The following is a 20,311-nucleotide window of genomic DNA, read 5'->3' on the forward strand; positions in this document are numbered from 1 at the left end:
TAGGATAGAAAGTTATGGCATTTAAAAGTTCCCCTTTAATATTTTTCACAAAACAGTGAATATGCAGATGAGTCGGTTGATGATGTCCATCACTCACTATTTCTTTTGTCTTTTATTGTTTTAATGATAAAATATTTCATTTTTTTCAGATTTGACAATAAGGACCAACTTGACTGAACCATATAGTATTAAACAATGCTGATTCCACATGTTCAGGGAGAAATTAATCGTTCTTTCACTTGACAATGAGGGGAAAATTAGAATATTTCATATTTCATGCAATAAAATACAAAAGAAATTGTGACTGGGTGACGTCATCAGTTTCCTTATTTGCATACCGACCAGGATAGGCATATAACTGTTTTGTAAAATTAAGTTCAAATTTAAAATGTCATAACTTTCTATATTTTACATCCGATTTTGATGAAATTTTCAGTGTTATGCTTGTTGGATTTTTCTCTTTTTATTCAAATCAACTTTATGTTGGGGTGGGCTTGTCCTTTAAGTTAAGAACGACCGGTGATTCTCTCTTTCATGCCCTGAACCATTGCCGATGAACATTTACCACAAGAAAGGATCACCAATCGTTCTTAAAGTCGCTCTTAACTTACGAACATCGTTATGAAACACCCAACCAAGCTTGTAGGGCTACTTCTTCCTTATATTTATTTTGACTACTTGATTGCTGTCAGGTATAACATAGAAACATCAGCATTGGTTGCTTAATTCACTTTCTTCTGCTACATCCAGAATATGCTATTGCCTCTGTTCTTACAGTCTCCTGGACTTGTAAGGCTACTTCTTTCTTCAAAAACATTCCAATCATCTATTTGCAGTCAGGCATAACAAGGAAACATCAGCATTAGTTCTTAATTTTACATTCCTTTATATGCCGAGTGTGTTTCTGGCTCTCTTCCTTCAAAAATATATTAAAGCATTTGACAGTCACTTATCACTAATAATACTCTCATGCTTCTCCTTCTGTTTCTGGCTCCGTTCTTGCAATCTCCTAGTCTTCAAAGGCTAGTTCTTGCTTCACATACATTTCCTAGTCTTCAAAGGCTAGTTCTTGCTTCACATACATTTCCTAGTCTTCAAAGTCTAGTTCTTGCTTCACATACATTTGAACCATCTATTTGCAGGCAGGCACGACAAAGACACAAATGACATTCTGCTTGTGTTTCTGGTTCTATCCTTACGTTCTCCCAGTCTTGTTATGGCTTGTTCTTTCTTCACATATATTGTAACCGTTTGATCGGAGCCAGGTCAAACAAGGAAACATCAGCAGTGAAAAACATTCTTCTTGACCTTGCCCTTTTGCTTCTCTCCTTGCATGTTACCAGGCTTGTGAAGCCACCTCTTCCTTCAGACACATTGTAGTATTTTGTTTCCAGTTCAGGTAAAACAAAGAATCCTCAGGGTTATTCTGCCAGACCTTGCGCTTCAGGTTCTCTCCTTGCATTTTCCCAGGCTTGGAGAGCTAGTTCTAGTTTCCCAGAGTGATGTGAATCAAGTCTGATGTATGCCTGCAATACGTAGGATCAGACAAAGAATTAGGAATTGATGATAACAATCCGAGCCCCATCATACAAAGATTAGCTATAGAACCGATCAATCGCAACTATGGACGGCCAGCAACGTCAACATCCAAAATGCAAATTTGTTCAAAATATTTGCGAGATATGATGTATATTCATACATTCATTATTCTCTTGAAGATTCAGTATGATTCTCTTTGTTTTCTAAGGAGATAGTGCAAATTTCCTGTAGAAAAAATATGGTATGGATGAATTTCGATACAATTTAGATTAACTGGATCAATCGTAAATCTTTGTAAGACGGGGCTCTGATGATTGATATTTTGAAGGTTTGCCTGGTGGTAAGGATATCAAGAATGAGGTACACATGTCCTGAAGATGGCCATTCAACCTACCTGAAACATCGAGTTTCAGGCAGAATAGTTGATGCACATACAAAACCTACCACACTCTTTACCGATATGAAATATAATATAGCACAGCCGCATTGAGTTTTCAAAAACTACCGTATATGCCTGATGTTACATGACATTTTATGATAATAATGGAGTCTCCTCCAGTCTCAGTTCCTACAAAATAAGGCTCTCATGGCACTTGCTCTGAAACAAAGTGGTGTATGATTCAAAGGATGCACCTTTCATGGCAATGATATAATCATAATATGGATCACTTATATAGCGCAGCTACTATAATTGCATATACTCTACCGCGCTTGATACTTGGTATGTTATTACTCCGGCTGTAGCTGAGCCACCAACGTTCAAGGAATAAATCCTACCAGGTACCTGGTACCTGTTCACCTCACCTGAGTCGAGTGCAGCCCAATGTGGGTAAATTTCTTGAAAAAGAAAAATACGCCATGGCTGGGATTCAAACCCACGTCTTGATAAATTTCAAATCTTAATACGTGACATTAAAGACATTACATTGCACTTTTCTTTCTGTATGAAATTACACTTTTCTTTCTGGATGCATCTTTAGGTGCTCCATAAATTTTGGCATAATTTGACAATTCTTTGTAGTTTACATTAAGTTTATCTTACCTTAATAAGCTCTACAGAGTCGAGGTTTTGTGCTTTCGCCTCCAGAGCGACTGGACTCATTGGATGGATGATATTATATAAGTGGATAAGATCTACTGCATCATCAAACCTGTAATAACAAAATACAAGGAAGCATGAATGTTTGGTGCATATAAGTTAGGGAAACAAACAAACTTTCAAATTGTGAATTTGTTGTACCATCAAATGAAAAATTATACCGCAATACATTTCAGCAGTGGGTTGTTTATATATAAATGCAGCTTTTTGTAAGCTCTCCTGAAAATGTCAAATTTTCTAAATTGACAAGCCTGTCTAAAGCTTTGGTAGTGGGTCAGATCTATTACTATCTTGCTACCATGACTAGCCAGTTTGAGAAAATAGCCTGTGTGGACAGATTCTTAGAATATCTATGACCTTATGACCGAGCAGTTTGAACGAATCCATCATCTAGATTAGCAACGCTACCTACTCGAGCAATATACAGATTTGTAAAGGTTACAATCAGTTTGACCTGTGCAGTACTACCACTTCCGGAAGTTGCACCTCCCCCCCCATTGATCCTGGGAAAGGTTGTGGTAAATTGGCCAGAGTTTATTCCCACATCCATCGTGTGAACACAGCGTTGTGGTAATATTTCGAGTTTTCTTTCCTGTACCGTAAAATTTTACTCCACTAGGAAATTACGTCCAAACACAATTACTAACATCAAGTCCAGCTGGGCATACATCATTCTAAAGCCATGAATCTACTCTACCCACCCAAATTATACTTTGATGGGTGCTGTACATGTGGGCGCTCACCATGCATGGTGCCGGCGGCGTGATATAGATAATTGGAATATGATGCAGCTGTGCATGCAGCTAGCTTTGCGGTACTCGCACTGCATAATTTAGACAGGGCTGTGGAACAGAGATATTTCATAACAGGGGTGTTGTGAACAGGGCGTGCGGCTTCTGAACGGAACTTTTATTATTCAGATTATCTAGAGAATTGAAAATGAAGTCTGAAAAAGGAGATAATCAAAGGGGTATGTCCCCGTAAAGTACCAGCGGCGTGGTATAGATAATGGGAATATGAAGCCGTGCAGGCAGCTAACTTTGCAGTATGCATGCTGCACAATTTAGGCAGGGCTGTGGATCAGTGATATTTCATAAGAGGGGTCGTGTGAACGGGGTGGGCAGCTTTTGAAAGGAACTTCTGTCATTTGGAGTATCTAGAGAACTGAAAACGAAGTCTGAAAAAGGGGGCTATCAAAGGGGCACATCCTGTATTGCCCAGCCATGCTACAAATAAAAGAAAAATTAATTTTTCTTCATTCAGCTCTCTAAATGATTGAAATAAAAAGGCTCATTAACTCACAAATCTCTCTGAATCATATCTGTCTGTAAGCCATCTATCCTCTTCTGTTTGGTTAGATAATAAGCCATACCACCGAAGTGTCTGGTGGATCGAAGAAGGTCATACCTCTCATTGCTAGCAATGTCTTCATAGGCCTTTTGATGAACCTGGTAGAGAGGATGGGTTGATTATTATAGAAAAAGGTATTTAAGAAAGTAGCTGCAGCAAACAATTATTTCATGAGAAAGGGGAAGTTCACCCTGAAGAAAACTTTGTTGTAAAAATAGTAAAAAGATATTGGTGAAGGTTTGAGGAAAATCCGTTAAAGAGTAAGAAAGTTATTAGAGTTCAAAGTTTTGGATTTGTGACATAATAAACGAGCAGCTGCCCCATGTGTTATGTAATATAAAATACATGAGTTTCAAATTTTGTACATGTATGGTTCCTGGGGCCCGTTACAGAAAGAGTTGCAATCAAACGCAACTTTAAAAATCATGCGCAAGTCCCGAATGCGCGTTGTTGATTGGTCGAAAATCAAATTGCGCGTGATTTTTAGAGTTGCGATTGATTGCAACTCTTTCTGCAACGGGCCCCAGATGACTTAATTTTGTTTTCTATTCATGACCTGGTGTGAAATGATTTGTATATTGATATACAACAGGTACAGTGAAAACCATTTTCAATTTTCTGAGAAAATGACATTTCATTGATTTTTTTACCATTCGCTATGTAGGAATGCTGCTCACATATGACATCACAAATCAAATAATTGAAATTCTAATAACTTTTTAATTATTTGATGATTTTTTCTCAAACCTTCAGCAATATTTATTATTTTTTTCTGCTAATTCTACAATAAACATTTTGTCAGGGTGAACTTCCCCTTTAAAAATCAAGGTTAATTACCACAATACTATCATAGATCTAGATCTGGTATGTTGAAAGCAACTCAACTTTGTTAAATCATGAAATCTTAGCTGAAAACAGATAATTCTGATGGTGAGTAACACAAAAAGCATAATTATGTGGGACAGTGTATTAATATTGCTTGGAAAAATACCAGACATTTTATAGAATTACAAGCTCATTTCTCAGCAATTATATTTTTTCCAGAGCCAACTGACACATATTTTTCATTCACACATATATATTCACACAAAAAGCATAATTATGCGGGACAGTGTATTAATATTGCTTTGAAAAATACCAGACATTTTACAGAATTCCGAGGTCATTTTGCTTATTTCTCAGCAATTACACATTTTTTTTCCCAGAGCCACTTGACATATTTTTTTACTCACACATACATATTGACATAAAAAGCATAATTATGTAGGACAGTGTATTAATAATGCTTGAAAAAAAGATCACCTGGGTGGACATTTTATTGGATTCCATTTGAACTTATTTTCAGGTCGATACCACGACTGGTATTTATCACCAAACTTACCATTTGTTGCAAAGCAAAATATTTATACCCATGTTCATATAATACTCATTATTATACACTGCACTGTATCTCTGAATATCCTTTTTTTGGAATATTGAATAAAAAGAAAAGGAAAGGGGGCAACCCGATGATGATTAAGACTAAGGTAAATTATCTCAAAGAGTGGAAGGAAAATATTTACTATCCATGGAAACGTGATTTTTTTGTTGTTGCAAACTTACTGCCAAGAATCCGGCTGCATCGGGCTCAAATTGCACACACGCAGCGTCCAGTAGAAACTCGTGCCTCTCGTTGGCAAATACAGTCTGAAAGGACAAGAAATGCGATATGATAAGAAAATGAGATGGTTACCACTGTAGCAGCACCTATGCCATCTATGACGAAGGGTGGATGTAACTTGCAGTAACTAATTACCTTATTCTCCCTACAAACAATTCTTCTATATACCAGTCAGTTTTCCTGACCAGATTTATCTTCAGATCAAATCACCAAAGAATCAAAGTTCTTTAAATACCTCTCTCAATAAAACATACATAACCATCAACACTGATCAACTTGGGTTTTGCAGAGTGACTGCCTTTTCGCCAGATAAAAGAAGTTTTAATCAAGAAATAGCAAGATGCTACATTAAAAATGCAGGATCTCATCACAGCATGTATCTGAAGGTTCAATTTACTGCAATGTATCTCAGACTCAAGAGTTGAAAAAATTGTCAGTATATCTTCGGTTAGATCCACAATTGTTTGTATTTGGACCAACTAGATCCTAAATGCTATTAAAGGTATTGTTTAAATTTGTGAGCAGCCGATTTTAAAAATTCTCAAACCAAGATGAAACATGTGTACAAGTGCATGTATTAGAACTAATTAAACCCTGAAAACAACCATTATTGAGAATGAAAAGCTAAAACTACAAGGCAAACCCCGATTTTGTTAATAGGCATCTTATAGACACCTAAATAGTACACATAAGTGCATGGGATGAAATTAAGATGGTGTTTCCGGTCACTTTATATTTCAATTTTTGAAGCACTAAATAATCATTTTCGAACACAATTTTTTCTGGGCTTCATGTTTGGAACATATCACAGACACAGGTGACAAGTGTGACTTTCTAGCTCAGATTTTTTAAAAGTCAAACCAATGTTACCAATCACTTTAAGGTAAGATTTACAGTTTTTACCTGAAGGCGAACGAAAAAGAGACTTACTGGAAGTTGTTCATCATGGAACAAAGGCGGTACTTCCACCTCTCTCCGCTCCCTGGGGAAATAAATCTGCATGATCCTATCTCTCTCTTCCCAGCTCGCCTTCCGGAGTTGCCCGCTTGGTTCTCGAACTACGACAAATCTTTTCTGGGTGCGGAGAAACAAAAAAGAGATAATGAAAAATAGAATGCATTGCTGAAGATTTCATTGAAAGATTGTGGATGGTGCTTTAGAATATGTATATTCAGAAGGCAACTGCTGCATGAACTGATTGCTCAGTCACAAAGGAAACATTTTAAAATTTGAATTTTAGTTTTGAGATTTGAAATTAGTTGCCAATTTGAAATTTTAGTGTTTATTCTTATTTTTTTCATGCCAGTGAATGAAATATACAGATGCATTAAAAATGAGCCCAGTTATGTACAATCTAGTCTTTTTTTTCTTTTGATGAATTTTTATGACTTATAAAGTTCTCTTTCACAAGTTATTTGGTGCAACCAAAATAACATGTGATCAATTTTCTTGAATGGGATAATCTACTAAATAAAATTTGATTAGATGACAGATTCAGCAGAATCATGCTCGTACAAAGTTGAGACAAGGTGTATTCTCGAAGAGAGTTGTCACTCAAAGGAACAATCTACCCGATGATGATAAAAACATTTCAACAGTCAATTCAAATCACATGAGGAAAATGTGTGGAAAAGGTCCTCAAAAGGTCGTTGAAAATGTTCTACGTCCATCCATACTCTACTCAAGCCCCTCGATACCATATAAGTTTAAGCTACCCATTTCGGGATGCATAGGGGCATATAAGTTGTGCCTGACTTCATGCCTACTTCCAGGGTAAATCCAAGGTAAACTCACTCTGTCGTTGAGTCCGTATGTGATGTCCGTGAAGACGACGTTGGCAGTGTCAAGACCAGCCAGACCCTCGTCCTCCTCCAGTACCTCATCAATGGGTGTTCTTTCAGGCAGGACCGGTGGCATCTGAAGTCTCCTCGCAGCCTCTTCCTCTGCCTCTTGATGCATCTATTTAATGGGTAAGGAAAGTAGAGAACAGTTTATAAAAAAAATTAAAAAACTTGGGAGAGCTAGTTCCCAGTAGATATTGACAGAATGTATATAAAAAAATTAAAAAGGGACTTAAATAGAAGAGAAACAGAGAATTTTGAAAAATCTGTTTAAAAACTTTCATGTTGCAACTCATCATTATTAGGTCAAGCAACATGTCAAACCTCCTTCATAGAAAAAAGCTAGATCATCAACTGTCATCCCACTACCATTTTAAAACTTATTTCAAAGTCTGTGGAGTAGTTTTGCCCTGCTGGGTTTTTATTTTTATTTAGTGAGAGCCTCGAGTCACTACATGAATACTACAAATTCCTACCTCCTCTAGCTTCTTGGAGCTGACAAGTTTGTAGCTGGGAGCCTCCAAGGTCTGTTTGGCAGGCTTGAAAACCTTGTCCAGCTGGAGACCAGTTATCCTCTTCAGTAGCTTCTGGACTTCCTCATCTTGGAACCCTGGAGAAATGGGATCACAGATGGTAAAATGAAGAATCAAGATGCTGAAATCATTGTATTATATTGGATGGCTCGGAATGGAATACCAGAAATATTCCCAGAGTTCGGGAAAATAACTATTCAATATGCTCTCGTATTCAATAGTAAATTTTGTACAGGAGCCTATGGGATATTCGACAGATTTCGGTCCTTTTTTAGGGATCATACGCTCTGATACTGCACGGGCAATTGATACAGACCAAAATACCAGTTTTAATGTATGGCTAAAACACAGAGCTGCCAACTTCAACAAGAACATTTCAGTATTTTTAAAGCTGAAAATCAGTATTTTGGCGAGAAAATCAGTATTTTCAAAGAAATACCATAGGACAACACATAAAAATGAAACTTGAGAAATCAGTATTTTGCATGAAACCATCAGTATTCTTTTCATTTTTCAGTACTAAATACTGAAAATCTGTACTACTTGGCAGCTCTGAAAACACTATATAGATGATAATTTGATTTACAGGATTGTCTGTCAGTTTAAACAGCAAGCAGAAGGTATTCGTGAAGCAAACTCCTCTATGATACAACCAGAGGAGGTGCATTCCATAATGGCTGTGTTACTTCCAGGCCAGGCTCTCTCTACCTCACCTCTAAACTGAATGATGAGCTTATTTTTTGCCATCGTTGACTTTCCTCTATAAAATCCATAGAAGTTTCTAACATTATATCTCTTTCCTGCTCTGTATAAATTCATTTTACTAGTGATATTTATGCAACATCCTGCTATTGATAAGCAGAGGAGGAGGAAGAAGAAAAAGATGATTGGTCATTGGAAGTGTAGCAATGCCTTTATCAAATCACTCAAATGTAGGCTGGGCAATGGCACTAGATTTGTGCTGTAGACATGTGTCCAAAAAGTCAATAGGCAAGTTGGCCTAAAATTTTCTTTCTCTATTTTGAGTGATCAATGCATTGGGTTAAAACTAAGTGTCATCTTCACATTTTTTTGCAGCCATGTTGATGTATCTATTGATGTGGCATGTTTCCACGGCTCCTCTCAGAGGCTCAAACAGGCTACGTCAGCATAAAGACTTTAAAATGCCTATTTTTAGCCACGAGCCAACACAGTATAGCCTATAGGGATGGACCAATATGCTATATGCATTTCCTGGCACATCTAATGGAGTATTTAACCCTTATTTTTCACTATTTTGGAAATTTCAAGCTTTGAGCACTGTGAGAATAATGCTAATAAAGAATATATTACGCCCATGCTTTTAAGTAGAAATGCTGTTTTTTTTCCCTACCTATCAAATGAAGGTAATTTGTAGATGGCCATCATGACCACTTGAAGTATTTCCACACTTTGCTCTATCATTTTTTTAAAAGCATTCATAACAATTTTGCTTTCGTCATGGAAAACCATTGTCCATTGCACCAGTTGATGTGCTGGTCCAAAAATTGGGATTGTCCCAGAAAACAAGAATATGATCATTATTACCGGGTATATGATAAAAGGAAAAAAAAAGTTTTTTTATCATAACCTTGGTAGCTTCATTTGGGGGGGGGGATTTAAGCATACAACCTTGTATGAGAGTTAAAATTATCTTCAAATAGACAAAAAAAGAAGAACAAGAAAAAGGGTAAAGAGAGGAGAAAGATGAAAAACAGACATTATATAGAAGTTTGTACATATATTGTAATTGACAATTTATTTCATTTGTATTTATTTCCTCTTTCTTTTCATTAATGTGGCTTTTCTATGTACTTGTATTAAAGGGGAATAAAACCTTTGGAACAAATAGGCTTGTGTAGAAACAGAAAAATCAAAGAATAAGAGTAAAGAAAGTTTGAGAAAAATCGGACAAATAATGAGAAAGTTATGAGCATTTGAATATTGCAATCACTAATGCTATGGAGATCCTCCTATTGGCAATGCGACAAGGATGTGTGATGTCACTGATGAACAACTTTCCCTTTGATGGACTATGAAATACCCTCAAAATGTCTCTTTTTACTTTTTATGATGATACAAACTCTTTATCCATGATTTATTCTTAAAAAAATATGTATTACATGCCCTCATGTAGAAAGAACACATGATCTATGGACAGATGTGATAAAAGAGGCGATTCAAGTGAAATATATACTAAAGTATAAATGGGGAGAGTTGTTCACAAGTGACATCACACATCTTTGTCGCATTGCCAATTTGCTATCTCCATAGCAATAGTGATCGCAATATTCAAATGCTTATAACTTTCTCATTATTTATAAAATTTTTCTCAAACTTATGTTGATATGTTTTTTTTATTTTTCTGTTTTCACACAAGCTATCTTGTTCCAATGGTTTCATTCTCCTTTAAGTAGGGACAGTGATTTTCCATTTCAAAAAATTGCCTTTTCCGTTTCAGAAAATCACAAATTCCGTTTCAGCACGTCAGAAAACGGAAATTCCGTTTCCCCATAGACGTTGTACACACGGAAAAGTGACAATTCCGTTTACACATTGAATAGCAAAATCAAAGCGCATACACTCGCACTGGCCAAAATTTGTATCTGCTACTGTACCAACAACACAATAGAATCCGTTCTAATCGGATCTATGCTGGTGTATTTAATGATTTTTCAAACTGATTTAGCATGCATACATCCTCACCTTTCACATAATTAGCATTATTTTACGGTGAAATTAAATTTCATCGATAATTTTGGGTTTTTTTGGACATCGTTATCATCAGTCAACGACTTTCGCCAATCTGCCATCTTGGATTTTAAGACGATATCGTGCTGTTACATCTTCAAACGTAGAGGGCAGCAACACACGACCGTGCAGTTGAGCGATCTGAAGCGATGTGAAGCTCAACCCGGCCGGCCGGGTACGATCGCGGGGTACTATCGAGTGTGCTGATGTCGAGAGCAATCACGATGTGTGAATTGTCATGATTGTAGCGAAGTGAGATCGTGTTTTCTGGGGTTTTGTGGCCATTTAATATTCTCATTTTGTTGTTATTTTGGAGTAATTTCTGTTGCTATTCTGTGTATTTTGAGGGAAAATACGTTTTCCGTGATTTTCCGTTTGAAATGCCACTTTCCGTTTCAAAAGGCCTTTTCCGTGAATTCCGTCCGTTTTCTGCGATCGCGGAAAATCACTGTCCCTATTTAAGTAATGGGTAAGATTACTATGTAGGGCAGGAGACCCTGCCCCTGATTCCCGTTTCCCCCGATCAACAGCCCTTGCTGCTCAGTCAACCATAGGCCCGGCAGCCACGTATAAAAGAGCTGCAACACCGGGCCACGGCAGTGGGTATTACCAGCGAAAACATTCAGAGACCAGAGACTATTTGAGATACTACAGATTATGAGCTACTGCATGGAGCTTTGTGGGCATCGTAGCCCGGTCCACTGTCTCTAAACCATCAAGGTGAGTAAGATTACCTTAAGTTCATTACTCAATTTAAACTGACATGTTTTCAAAATCCATGAACATCAGGAAAACCGTGAAAAATCTCTTTTAGACCCCATGTTTCTTTACTACGATGTTAAGAAGTACCGAATACCGATGGTGATATTTTTGACCGGAGATGGTGATTTAGGCAAGAGGATTTCACTTTTTATTTGTGATTTTGCCCATATCGCCAGATGATTTTGCAGTGTGGGAGTGCATGTGTAGTGTACATGTCTAAAGTGTGTTGGTGATCAATGGAATATTGCCGAGTCTGCCGAACGGCTGCACATCAACCCCGGGCCGCGCACAGATGCAGTTACTCCCTACCCCCCCACGCCTAAATGAGGCAAAGCATAGGCTGTATAATTAAGACTATGCAGTATGCATTTCTATTCATTTACAAAATATGAAAATATTTTGCAGCGGTTTTGCCTGGCACCCATTTTTTTGCAACTTGACAAGTTGTTCTTTCTGATTTTGACTTTTTGTTACGACTCTATACGAGAAAAGAAATAAAAATGAAGAAAAAGATCGACAGAATAACCAAGAAAAAATAATGATAATCAGAGAAGAAGCAAATATTCTTTTAGAATGAAAACGCCGTTAAAATAAGGCAGTGTATACAGCCACACGCGTGTGTCTTTACCATCCAGCCACACGCGTGTGGTTATATCCAGAACACCTATCTGTGGATACCGCCACACGCCGCCAGTAATAACAGTAAAACGCGTACCGGTATGTAGGTCTGACCGTCTATATCACGATCAAAATAACCTCATTTCTTCATTAAATTCTTACATTCTAAACCCTTTTGATATCCTTAGATCGTTTCAATTTCATTCTCACCGTCTTCTCTCCTTGCTTTTCTTGTCTTGTTACAAACGGTCGTCTGTTTAACAGCAAATTCTCTTTTTCTACTTGTGTCGATTCTGGCTTCCTTCGCGGTGGCAGACCCATACAGCGTTAGCGCAGCGCAGTAGTAGACATACACAGTTTGGGTTTCGCACGTACGCGCACATAGCCTAGAGTCAGTAGAGAATCGACACAAGTAGAAAAAGTGTGGAAATTTGCTATTTAACAGGCGGCCTTTTGTAACAAGACAAGAAAAGCAAGGAAAGAAGACGGTGAGAATGAAATTGAAACGATTTAAAGAAATCAGAGTGGTTTAGAATGTAAGAATTTAATGAAGAAATGAGGTTATTTTGATCGTGATATAGACGGTCAGACCTACATACCGGTACGCGTTTTACTGTTATTACTGGCGGCGCACATAGAACTTTCCCCATAGACACACAGTAGACGGAATCCCTGCACGCTGATTGGCTGATCGCGCGACCCTCTTCCCTTCCTCGCCCAGCGCTGTGTGTGAGAATCTTTACACCACGCGATCTGCTCACTCACGGAGCACAACACTCTGTCGGGTAAAGATGCCAGCGTGTAGATTTCGGGCGCATTTTCGGATGATATCGGCACTTCGGCAGGCAGTGTCCGAAGTCTAAAGATAAACATGTGGTTTTCATCGGGTTACGCAATGCTGAAGGCCGCTTGCATAAATTGTATTTGCGTTGAGTACAGTGCACAGCGTATCTATAATGTACATGTATACTTGTCTGTACTGAATTCTGCGTTGCCCCAGCGATAAGTGAATTTCCTGGTAGACTGCCTTATGATTAGATGCTCGGCGCAGACTTCATACATGTATATTAATGTCCTATAAATTAACTTTGTTTTTTAATAGAATAATTAGATGTTCAAAAAGAGTGTACATGTATATTTGAACCTTGAAAGGCAGTACATTTTAACTGTTGGAGCATATAATTTATATTTTCTGTGTGCAAACGAGAGTTCATGTACTTGTGACATATTGTCTGGAGTGTGGGAGTGCTTCTAGACTAGCATGAGCTGAATCTACCCAGTTGTATGTCTGGACAAGTTGTATGTCTGGACAGGTTGTGTGTCCGGACGATCAATTTTAGAAAGTCATTTGGAGAAATAATACAAGCAAAGTTTCATCAATTTTTACTTCAAGATATTAGGAAATACTATCGAGAACTAGATGATTACAACCATTGAATTCATACTTTTAGTGTAATGCAAAGACAAAAAAGAATGCTTCAAAAATATAGTGTCCGGACGCCTGACCCCCCCCCCCCCCATCCTGCAACTACGAGAGTGAGAACGAATGTGACGTGATTGCATTCTGTGTTATAATTTTCATATTCCCTTTGACTCGATTGTTTGTTTATAATTCAATTATTTTTCATTAACTATTTGACATTTTTTTTGGTGGACAATATCATTATAAGAGTTTGAGTATATTCATTTATCTTTGTATTATGCACTTCTACTCGAGCTAGAGTATTCCATCAATTTTTAGACATGATCTTAGAAATCAATTTTAACAGAAAATCTAAAATTTATTTTACAGGAGATTTCAAAGTGATTGTTTTCAGAAAGGTGATTTAATATACATGTACGATCTAAAATGGGATTATTTCAAATTCACAATAGTCATATAAAATATATTTTCTATATTAAAAAATCATTTCTATTGTCAATATATTGACATTGATTAAACACATGTAATAACAATGATTACTGAAATGTTTTTAACATTGTTAAAGCTAGTATTGTACTATTGAACAATGCAATATGAATATTGTGCATTTAACACTTTGTTTATTTCGTTCGTGTTCATGAAAATATTGTACTTTTGCACTTCATTGGAAAATGAAATACTCTCCCTCCCCATACCCTCTCCCCCAATTCCCTCAGTCCTAAACGTGATTATCATTTAATACCAATATAGGGTTTTGGTATTGTTTTTTCCTCACTTCGATGTGCTGAAAAAAAAGAAATTCCCCCCCCAAAAAAAAAGAAAGGGGTAGACTCCGATGATCCTGGTCTAATCATGGACTCATTATCTGGATACCGATGGTAATGTAATTTTCTTACCCATTTTGAAACATGTTGCACAATGGAATGTTTATATTAGATGACAAGAATATCTGACCTCTATATCAAAGTGCAAAAACTGTTTTATGTCAAAGCTTTCAGGCTTGTCATAGCCACGGCAATGGTGACATTTCATGGAATAATTGTGAATATATTTATGAAGATGTCGTCGATACCTAACAATGTAACACGATATCATTAATACATGGGTATGTGACCGTATGTTATGTATGGTGATTGGGAAATCTACCTGGATCGGGAGGGGTACGTGATTCAATAAATTCCAATAGAAGTTCACATTCAACAGTCTGAAAAGACTTCATGATGAATATTTCTGATGGAATTGAACAATCAATCGAAAGTTACATTTAATTGGTTTGTTTCATCCCTAGAGATCTACACGAGTTGATACTATTTTTATTTGAATATCGTCTCGATTAATTGTTCAATTTCAATTGTTTTATATATTTTATATCTGAATAACACTTAAAGTTTTCTACTTAAAAAATAGTCATCTTAATCACAACGACATCGGCCTAATTTGTAAGAGTGCCTATTTATGAAATGATAGTTGGAATGTGAACGAGAACACTCGGCCCTAAAGCCGATGGCACGTGATCGAATTGTATTGCTTGAAAATGGTGTTTCCCGAATTCCCGTCATTGGGTGAAATCCTCTTCTGTATTACTTTAAAACTGCACTTCTATGGAAATTTACTGAATCACTCACCTCTCCCCACCCATGATACAAGAAAACCGAAATCCCCTTAATTAATTTTGGTTGAAACCCTTTTCCATTTTTTTGTTTGTCAAAATTCCCAAATCGCCCAAATTAAGATGTAAAGATTAATCAACCATCGTCGTAATCAGCAGTGACAACATTCGCTTCGAATATTCCCCCCCCCCTCCCAACACTGATCTCAATTCTCAACATCCCCTCTTCATAACCCCTTCGTCTAATGCTCGATCGCTCTTTGCGACCACCCCCCCCCTTTCTCGTGCATTACACGCTGATGCAGACTGCAGAGTAGCAACAGTAACTCCATATGAGTGTGGTATATTAAAAAAGAATTAGGCCTTTCGAACTACTTCCTAACATTTAGAATCGTCTTTAAAAAATCGTAAGGTAAATGTAAGCATTTTGAAAACCTTCGAGATCATGGGTGAACAAACAATAAAAATCACTGGCGGATCCGGGGCGGGGTCACAGCCGGCCCGTGCGCCCCCCCCCCCTCCACCATTGAGAGGCACAAGTAAAATTTGCAATGTAAAATGTTGTTGAAACAGAAGCGTGCCCCCACCCTAGAAAATGAAGACTAAAATCCTCTCAATTATTTTGGGTTGAATTTTTTACTTTTTTTGCTTGTAAAATTTTCCACGGGTAAACGTGCCCCCTCCTTTAAAAAAAAATCCTGGATCCGCCCCTGATACAAATGAAAATACTGATAATTCATGTTGAAAATGAAATAATTGGATACGAATTATAAACTTTAACAGAGAGCTATTAATTATGAAAGTTATAATTTATCCGAAAATTAAAAATATTCAATTTATACAGAGAGGTTTGGGACCCCGTCTAATGAATGCAGATGTCCATTAATTATTTGGAAGCCTCAGAACAATTAATCTTAGGATTTCACGGACGGGACCAAGGGGCTATGGTCCTTATATATCGGTCACATTTGCTCTACGGCGGCCGTACGGCGAGTCGAAAACAGTCGGTTTAATATTGTTTTTGTACCAGCTACATTTGTGGTTTGTACATGTATAAAAATGAATAATAATGTTGTTTTCGACTCGACGTGCAGCAAAAATATGACCGAGGTACAAGTCTGTCAAAGACGTGAAAAACAATGGTTGACAGAACCAAAACACGCATTCGGAAAATTAAATCACAATATCAAAAGATGTAGAAAGTATGTGGTAAATTTATTGATCAATATGTGAATAAATCTGGCTTTAAGTAACTTTGTTGGACTTCATATCGATCTTTTCCAGTTTTCCATTAAAAGATGTTCTACAAATTTTGATGCACGGGCTTAATTAGTGTAGTATTCACATTTGCTCTACGCCGGTTGTACGGTGAGTTGAAAACAGCCGTTGCCGTTTTATTCATTTTTATTCAAACCATGTATAAACAGATAAAAAAAAGTATTTCTAAACTGCTGTTTTCGACTTGCCGTAAGGCCGCGGTAGGGGAAATGTGACTGGGGTATTATAATGACATAAAATAATATAGTTGTTGCAGTTGCAAATTGTTAAATCTTTATTAAAAGAAATCATGATATAGGGGTTGGCTTACACTTTACAGTTTGGCTTTAATTTATTATGATGATCTTCATTTTACTTAACATGATAGTTTTTAGTTATAACAGTGTTTTACATGTATTCCGTGAAAGTGAATGTCCTTCAAGAATTCCATGTTTTTTATAATTCATACTGAACTGGAAACTCTTAGTAAAGGCAAATTTAATGCATAATAATTTATTGAATATATATATGTTCAAATAATTTAAACAATGCTGTATACTAAAACATTTAAAACAAGTGTTTAAAATCTGAAACAACCATGCTTTATTTATTGATAATTAAATATTAGAGTTTAAACTTTGTTGTTTATAAAGTTCTTAAACACTTGTTTAAAATGTTTAAACTAATATTCAATTCACATATTAAACAACGTTGTTTGAATTATTTACAACAGTGAAACAACATATTAATTACAAATAAATCACAAGAATATTATGACAATACATAATAGTATTTTTACAGTGCATCATTGTTGACAGAAAATGGTTTTACTCTTCTCAGCATCATATTCATAATTTTTAAAGATTTTTTCTCTTCTACAATAGTAAGTAAAAATAAAGTTGAAAGATTATCTCATAAAATAAAATTGTTTCTATATCCGACGGTCTTGTTTTAGTGATCCCCAAATCCTTCACCTTCTTGAGTAGAATGTGATATGAACTTGTAGCTCTCAACCTTTGTCCTTTGGGTCTTGTGAACAACAGTGTTTCAACCAGTGTCAGTCAGTCATCTTCGGATTTATGCTGTAGATTATACAATGAAAATAGACCATAGTTTGAACTTTTGAGTTTGATTTATTGCTAATGACATAATTGGTCATTCAAAGATTTAAAAAAATAGATAAGAAAAAGAACAGAGCAGGAAAATATTTATGATTTTTGTAAAAAAAATACTGAAGGTAACAAAATCAAAACCAATCTCCATCCATATCAATTTGGTACACTTCCACACTTCAGTGATTGTAAATTGCATTATTTTTTCAATTTAATTTCCACTATTTCTATAGGGTCTGTAATTGTTGATGTTAAATGTCAATTCCATTGATTTTCCCTGGCCTTACCGAAAAAAAAACTAAAATCAGTGTCCAGTTTAGAAGTTAGATCAGTATCACATCAGTATCAAAGTTCCAACAAATAAAATGCCCAAACTTATATTCCTAAAACATAAACACTACATTCGCCCTGAACAAAGAGAGAGCTTCGATTTCAGAGGCATACAAAACAACAGCTGCAGCTGCCACTCATATTACATTCACGCCCCAAGGCCGCATGGCCGAGCTCCACACACACATTCCACGGCCGTTCACGAACACCCGAGCGAAGCCCGATCACAACGCACCGCTCCCATGCTTAATATACACCAATGCGGACTAGCACTAACACCACCGCAAAGCAGTCCACAAAATCAACATCGGTGGAGACAGTTTTCACTATGTCGCTCTGTACATACACATGTCGCTCACATATACTTTGCACACATTGATACACAGTAAACAACGAACACAGTCATGCGATTTTCACTTCTCGACGGTAAATATCTTCAAAAATATGACTTACCAAATGACGAGAAGTCCGCAAAATATCATCAGATTTTCCGAGGTAATGTAGCTACACCGTACGAAGAAAATGAGATTTTCAACTCGAAATCTTGAAGGAAATATGTCGTGTTTAGTATGAGGTTGATCGGTGGTTCGCAGAGAATCTTCTCGCACTACATAGGTTTTGTATTATGGGAAAATATGCAAATGAGAGCCAAAACACCCAATGAGATCACAGCTCAAGATTTGTGAATGAAACATGACGTCACGCACTACGCTGGCGATCGAACGATCGTACTGCGCATGCGCGGGTTTCCTGTACAATTCTTCTTTGTGCTGCGTGTGGCGGTATCCACACTCACAGATAGGTGTTCTGGATATAACCACACGCGTGTGGCTGGATGGTAAAGACACACGCGTGTGGCTGTATACACTGCCTTAAAATAAACACCAACCAACCCTCACTGGAGTCAGAAATAACTTTGACGACGATGCACGGGATCACTCAACTCACACAATCTGTAAGGTATGGGACCACACCTGACACTTCACTCAAAATACGAAGACGTTTTATAATTGAAATCAAACAAAAAATGAAATATTTGCTTCCAATTTCTACCTCTACTGTTGAAGGAAGATTTACATAACTTGCGTCCGGTAACAGAAAGGCTTAGCAATGAACGAATCGACGAGTATGTCGATAAAAGTTGGCGACTTCTCTGCATCATCTTGCCAAAATTCAAGCATGAGACGTTTCGCCTAGCTCCGGCGTCAAATAAGCTCTGACGTAAATCTAATCCTCACGAGCTATTCGCACTGCACTCAAAGGCAAGTTGGGGGATACACTGCGACTAATAAGAATAGGGATATTTTTACGGTCTATTTTCTTCTTTACATCTTGAACAAGTTTGTAGTGTCTTCGAGTAGACCAATTGAAAAAATGTCACATCGAGGACGAGGGTTCGAAAATTACGAAAAATTTTCAGTAAAGTAGCTGGGATTATAATTATGTTTTATAATAAAAATTTCATCCGATTTCAATGACCTTTTAGCACTAAAGAAATGATAAAAAGAATGTAGGGCGTATAGATGGGCAAAACTTATAAAAAGTGGCGAGATTTTGTTAAAACCTCTCAAGAACGGGCTTACATCTGGGACGCCCATTTCGTAAAACTTGCTATATGATAACAAATTTCTGTTTCTTCTGTTTCTGTTTCTTTTAATTTACAGTTAAAAGCTACTGAAATCCTTCAATCTGATTGGCTGATAGTAAATTTGTTATAGAAAATGTTCATGTGTTATTGTAAAGGCTTTATGAAACGGAATCCCAACAGGATAGCTGCTGCAGGAAACGATTTTCATGTTTTATTTAGGGCCGTTGCCGATGTAAATTTGACAAGCAAAAAAAAAAGAAAAAAAATAAATCACAAATAAATGAAGATCATTTTGTTCCAGAGAAATATGAAACGCAAAAGAAAAAAGGAGCGGGGGGGGGGGGGTGTGTTTATTACAAAGTGTATAGGTCATTCAGTATCTCAATGCATTTGGGGGTACGTACCTCTGGAGAACATGCAGCCCCCCACCCTACTCCCCAGGACCATTTACCCCAATCGTGTCTACTTTTGACAGAATTATATTTCAACCTTGTTCGTTTCATTTTTATTTCTCTCCTTTATTTTGTCTTGGTATGAAACTTTTAGGGTCAAAGCTCCCGCTCCGGCCCTGATTGTTTTTTTTTTATTCCCACCTGCGCGCAAGTGCCCTTTGAAATGGTAAACCATTAATATTTATTTACCACATTACCCTCGGAGGACCTTAAGCCGTAGGTCCTATGGTTGCCTGCTTACAAGCATTCGTGCTTTCATGAGCAATCGGTAAAAATCACCACTATTTACACAAAAAAAGTTTGTCATTATGAGAGCTCAAAGATATTAAGCGGGGGGGGGGTGGGATGGGGGGTTCTGCCCCCCTAAAT

The 20,311-nt window shown here is 37.0% G+C and overlaps 1 protein-coding gene across 1 annotated transcript; it reads right to left on the reverse strand.

Moving 5' to 3' along the window:
• Window positions 1–1,329: 1,329 nt before the first annotated feature.
• LOC121427691 (28S ribosomal protein S22, mitochondrial-like) lies at window positions 1,330–19,115 on the reverse strand. The gene is made up of 8 exons (XM_041624214.1): window positions 18,956–19,115; window positions 7,966–8,099; window positions 7,443–7,607; window positions 6,579–6,722; window positions 5,591–5,674; window positions 3,941–4,086; window positions 2,582–2,690; window positions 1,330–1,526 (listed from the first exon to the last, which is right to left on the reverse strand). The coding sequence occupies exons 1-8, from the start codon at window positions 19,062–19,064 to the stop codon at window positions 1,422–1,424; spliced, it is 996 nt and encodes a 331-aa protein (XP_041480148.1). The 5' UTR covers window positions 19,065–19,115; the 3' UTR covers window positions 1,330–1,421.
• Between the last annotated feature and the right edge of the window lie 1,196 nt (window positions 19,116–20,311).

The sequence above is a fragment of the Lytechinus variegatus genome, chromosome 14 (assembly GCF_018143015.1).
Source record: "Lytechinus variegatus isolate NC3 chromosome 14, Lvar_3.0, whole genome shotgun sequence".
Taxonomy (NCBI): domain Eukaryota; kingdom Metazoa; phylum Echinodermata; class Echinoidea; order Temnopleuroida; family Toxopneustidae; genus Lytechinus; species Lytechinus variegatus.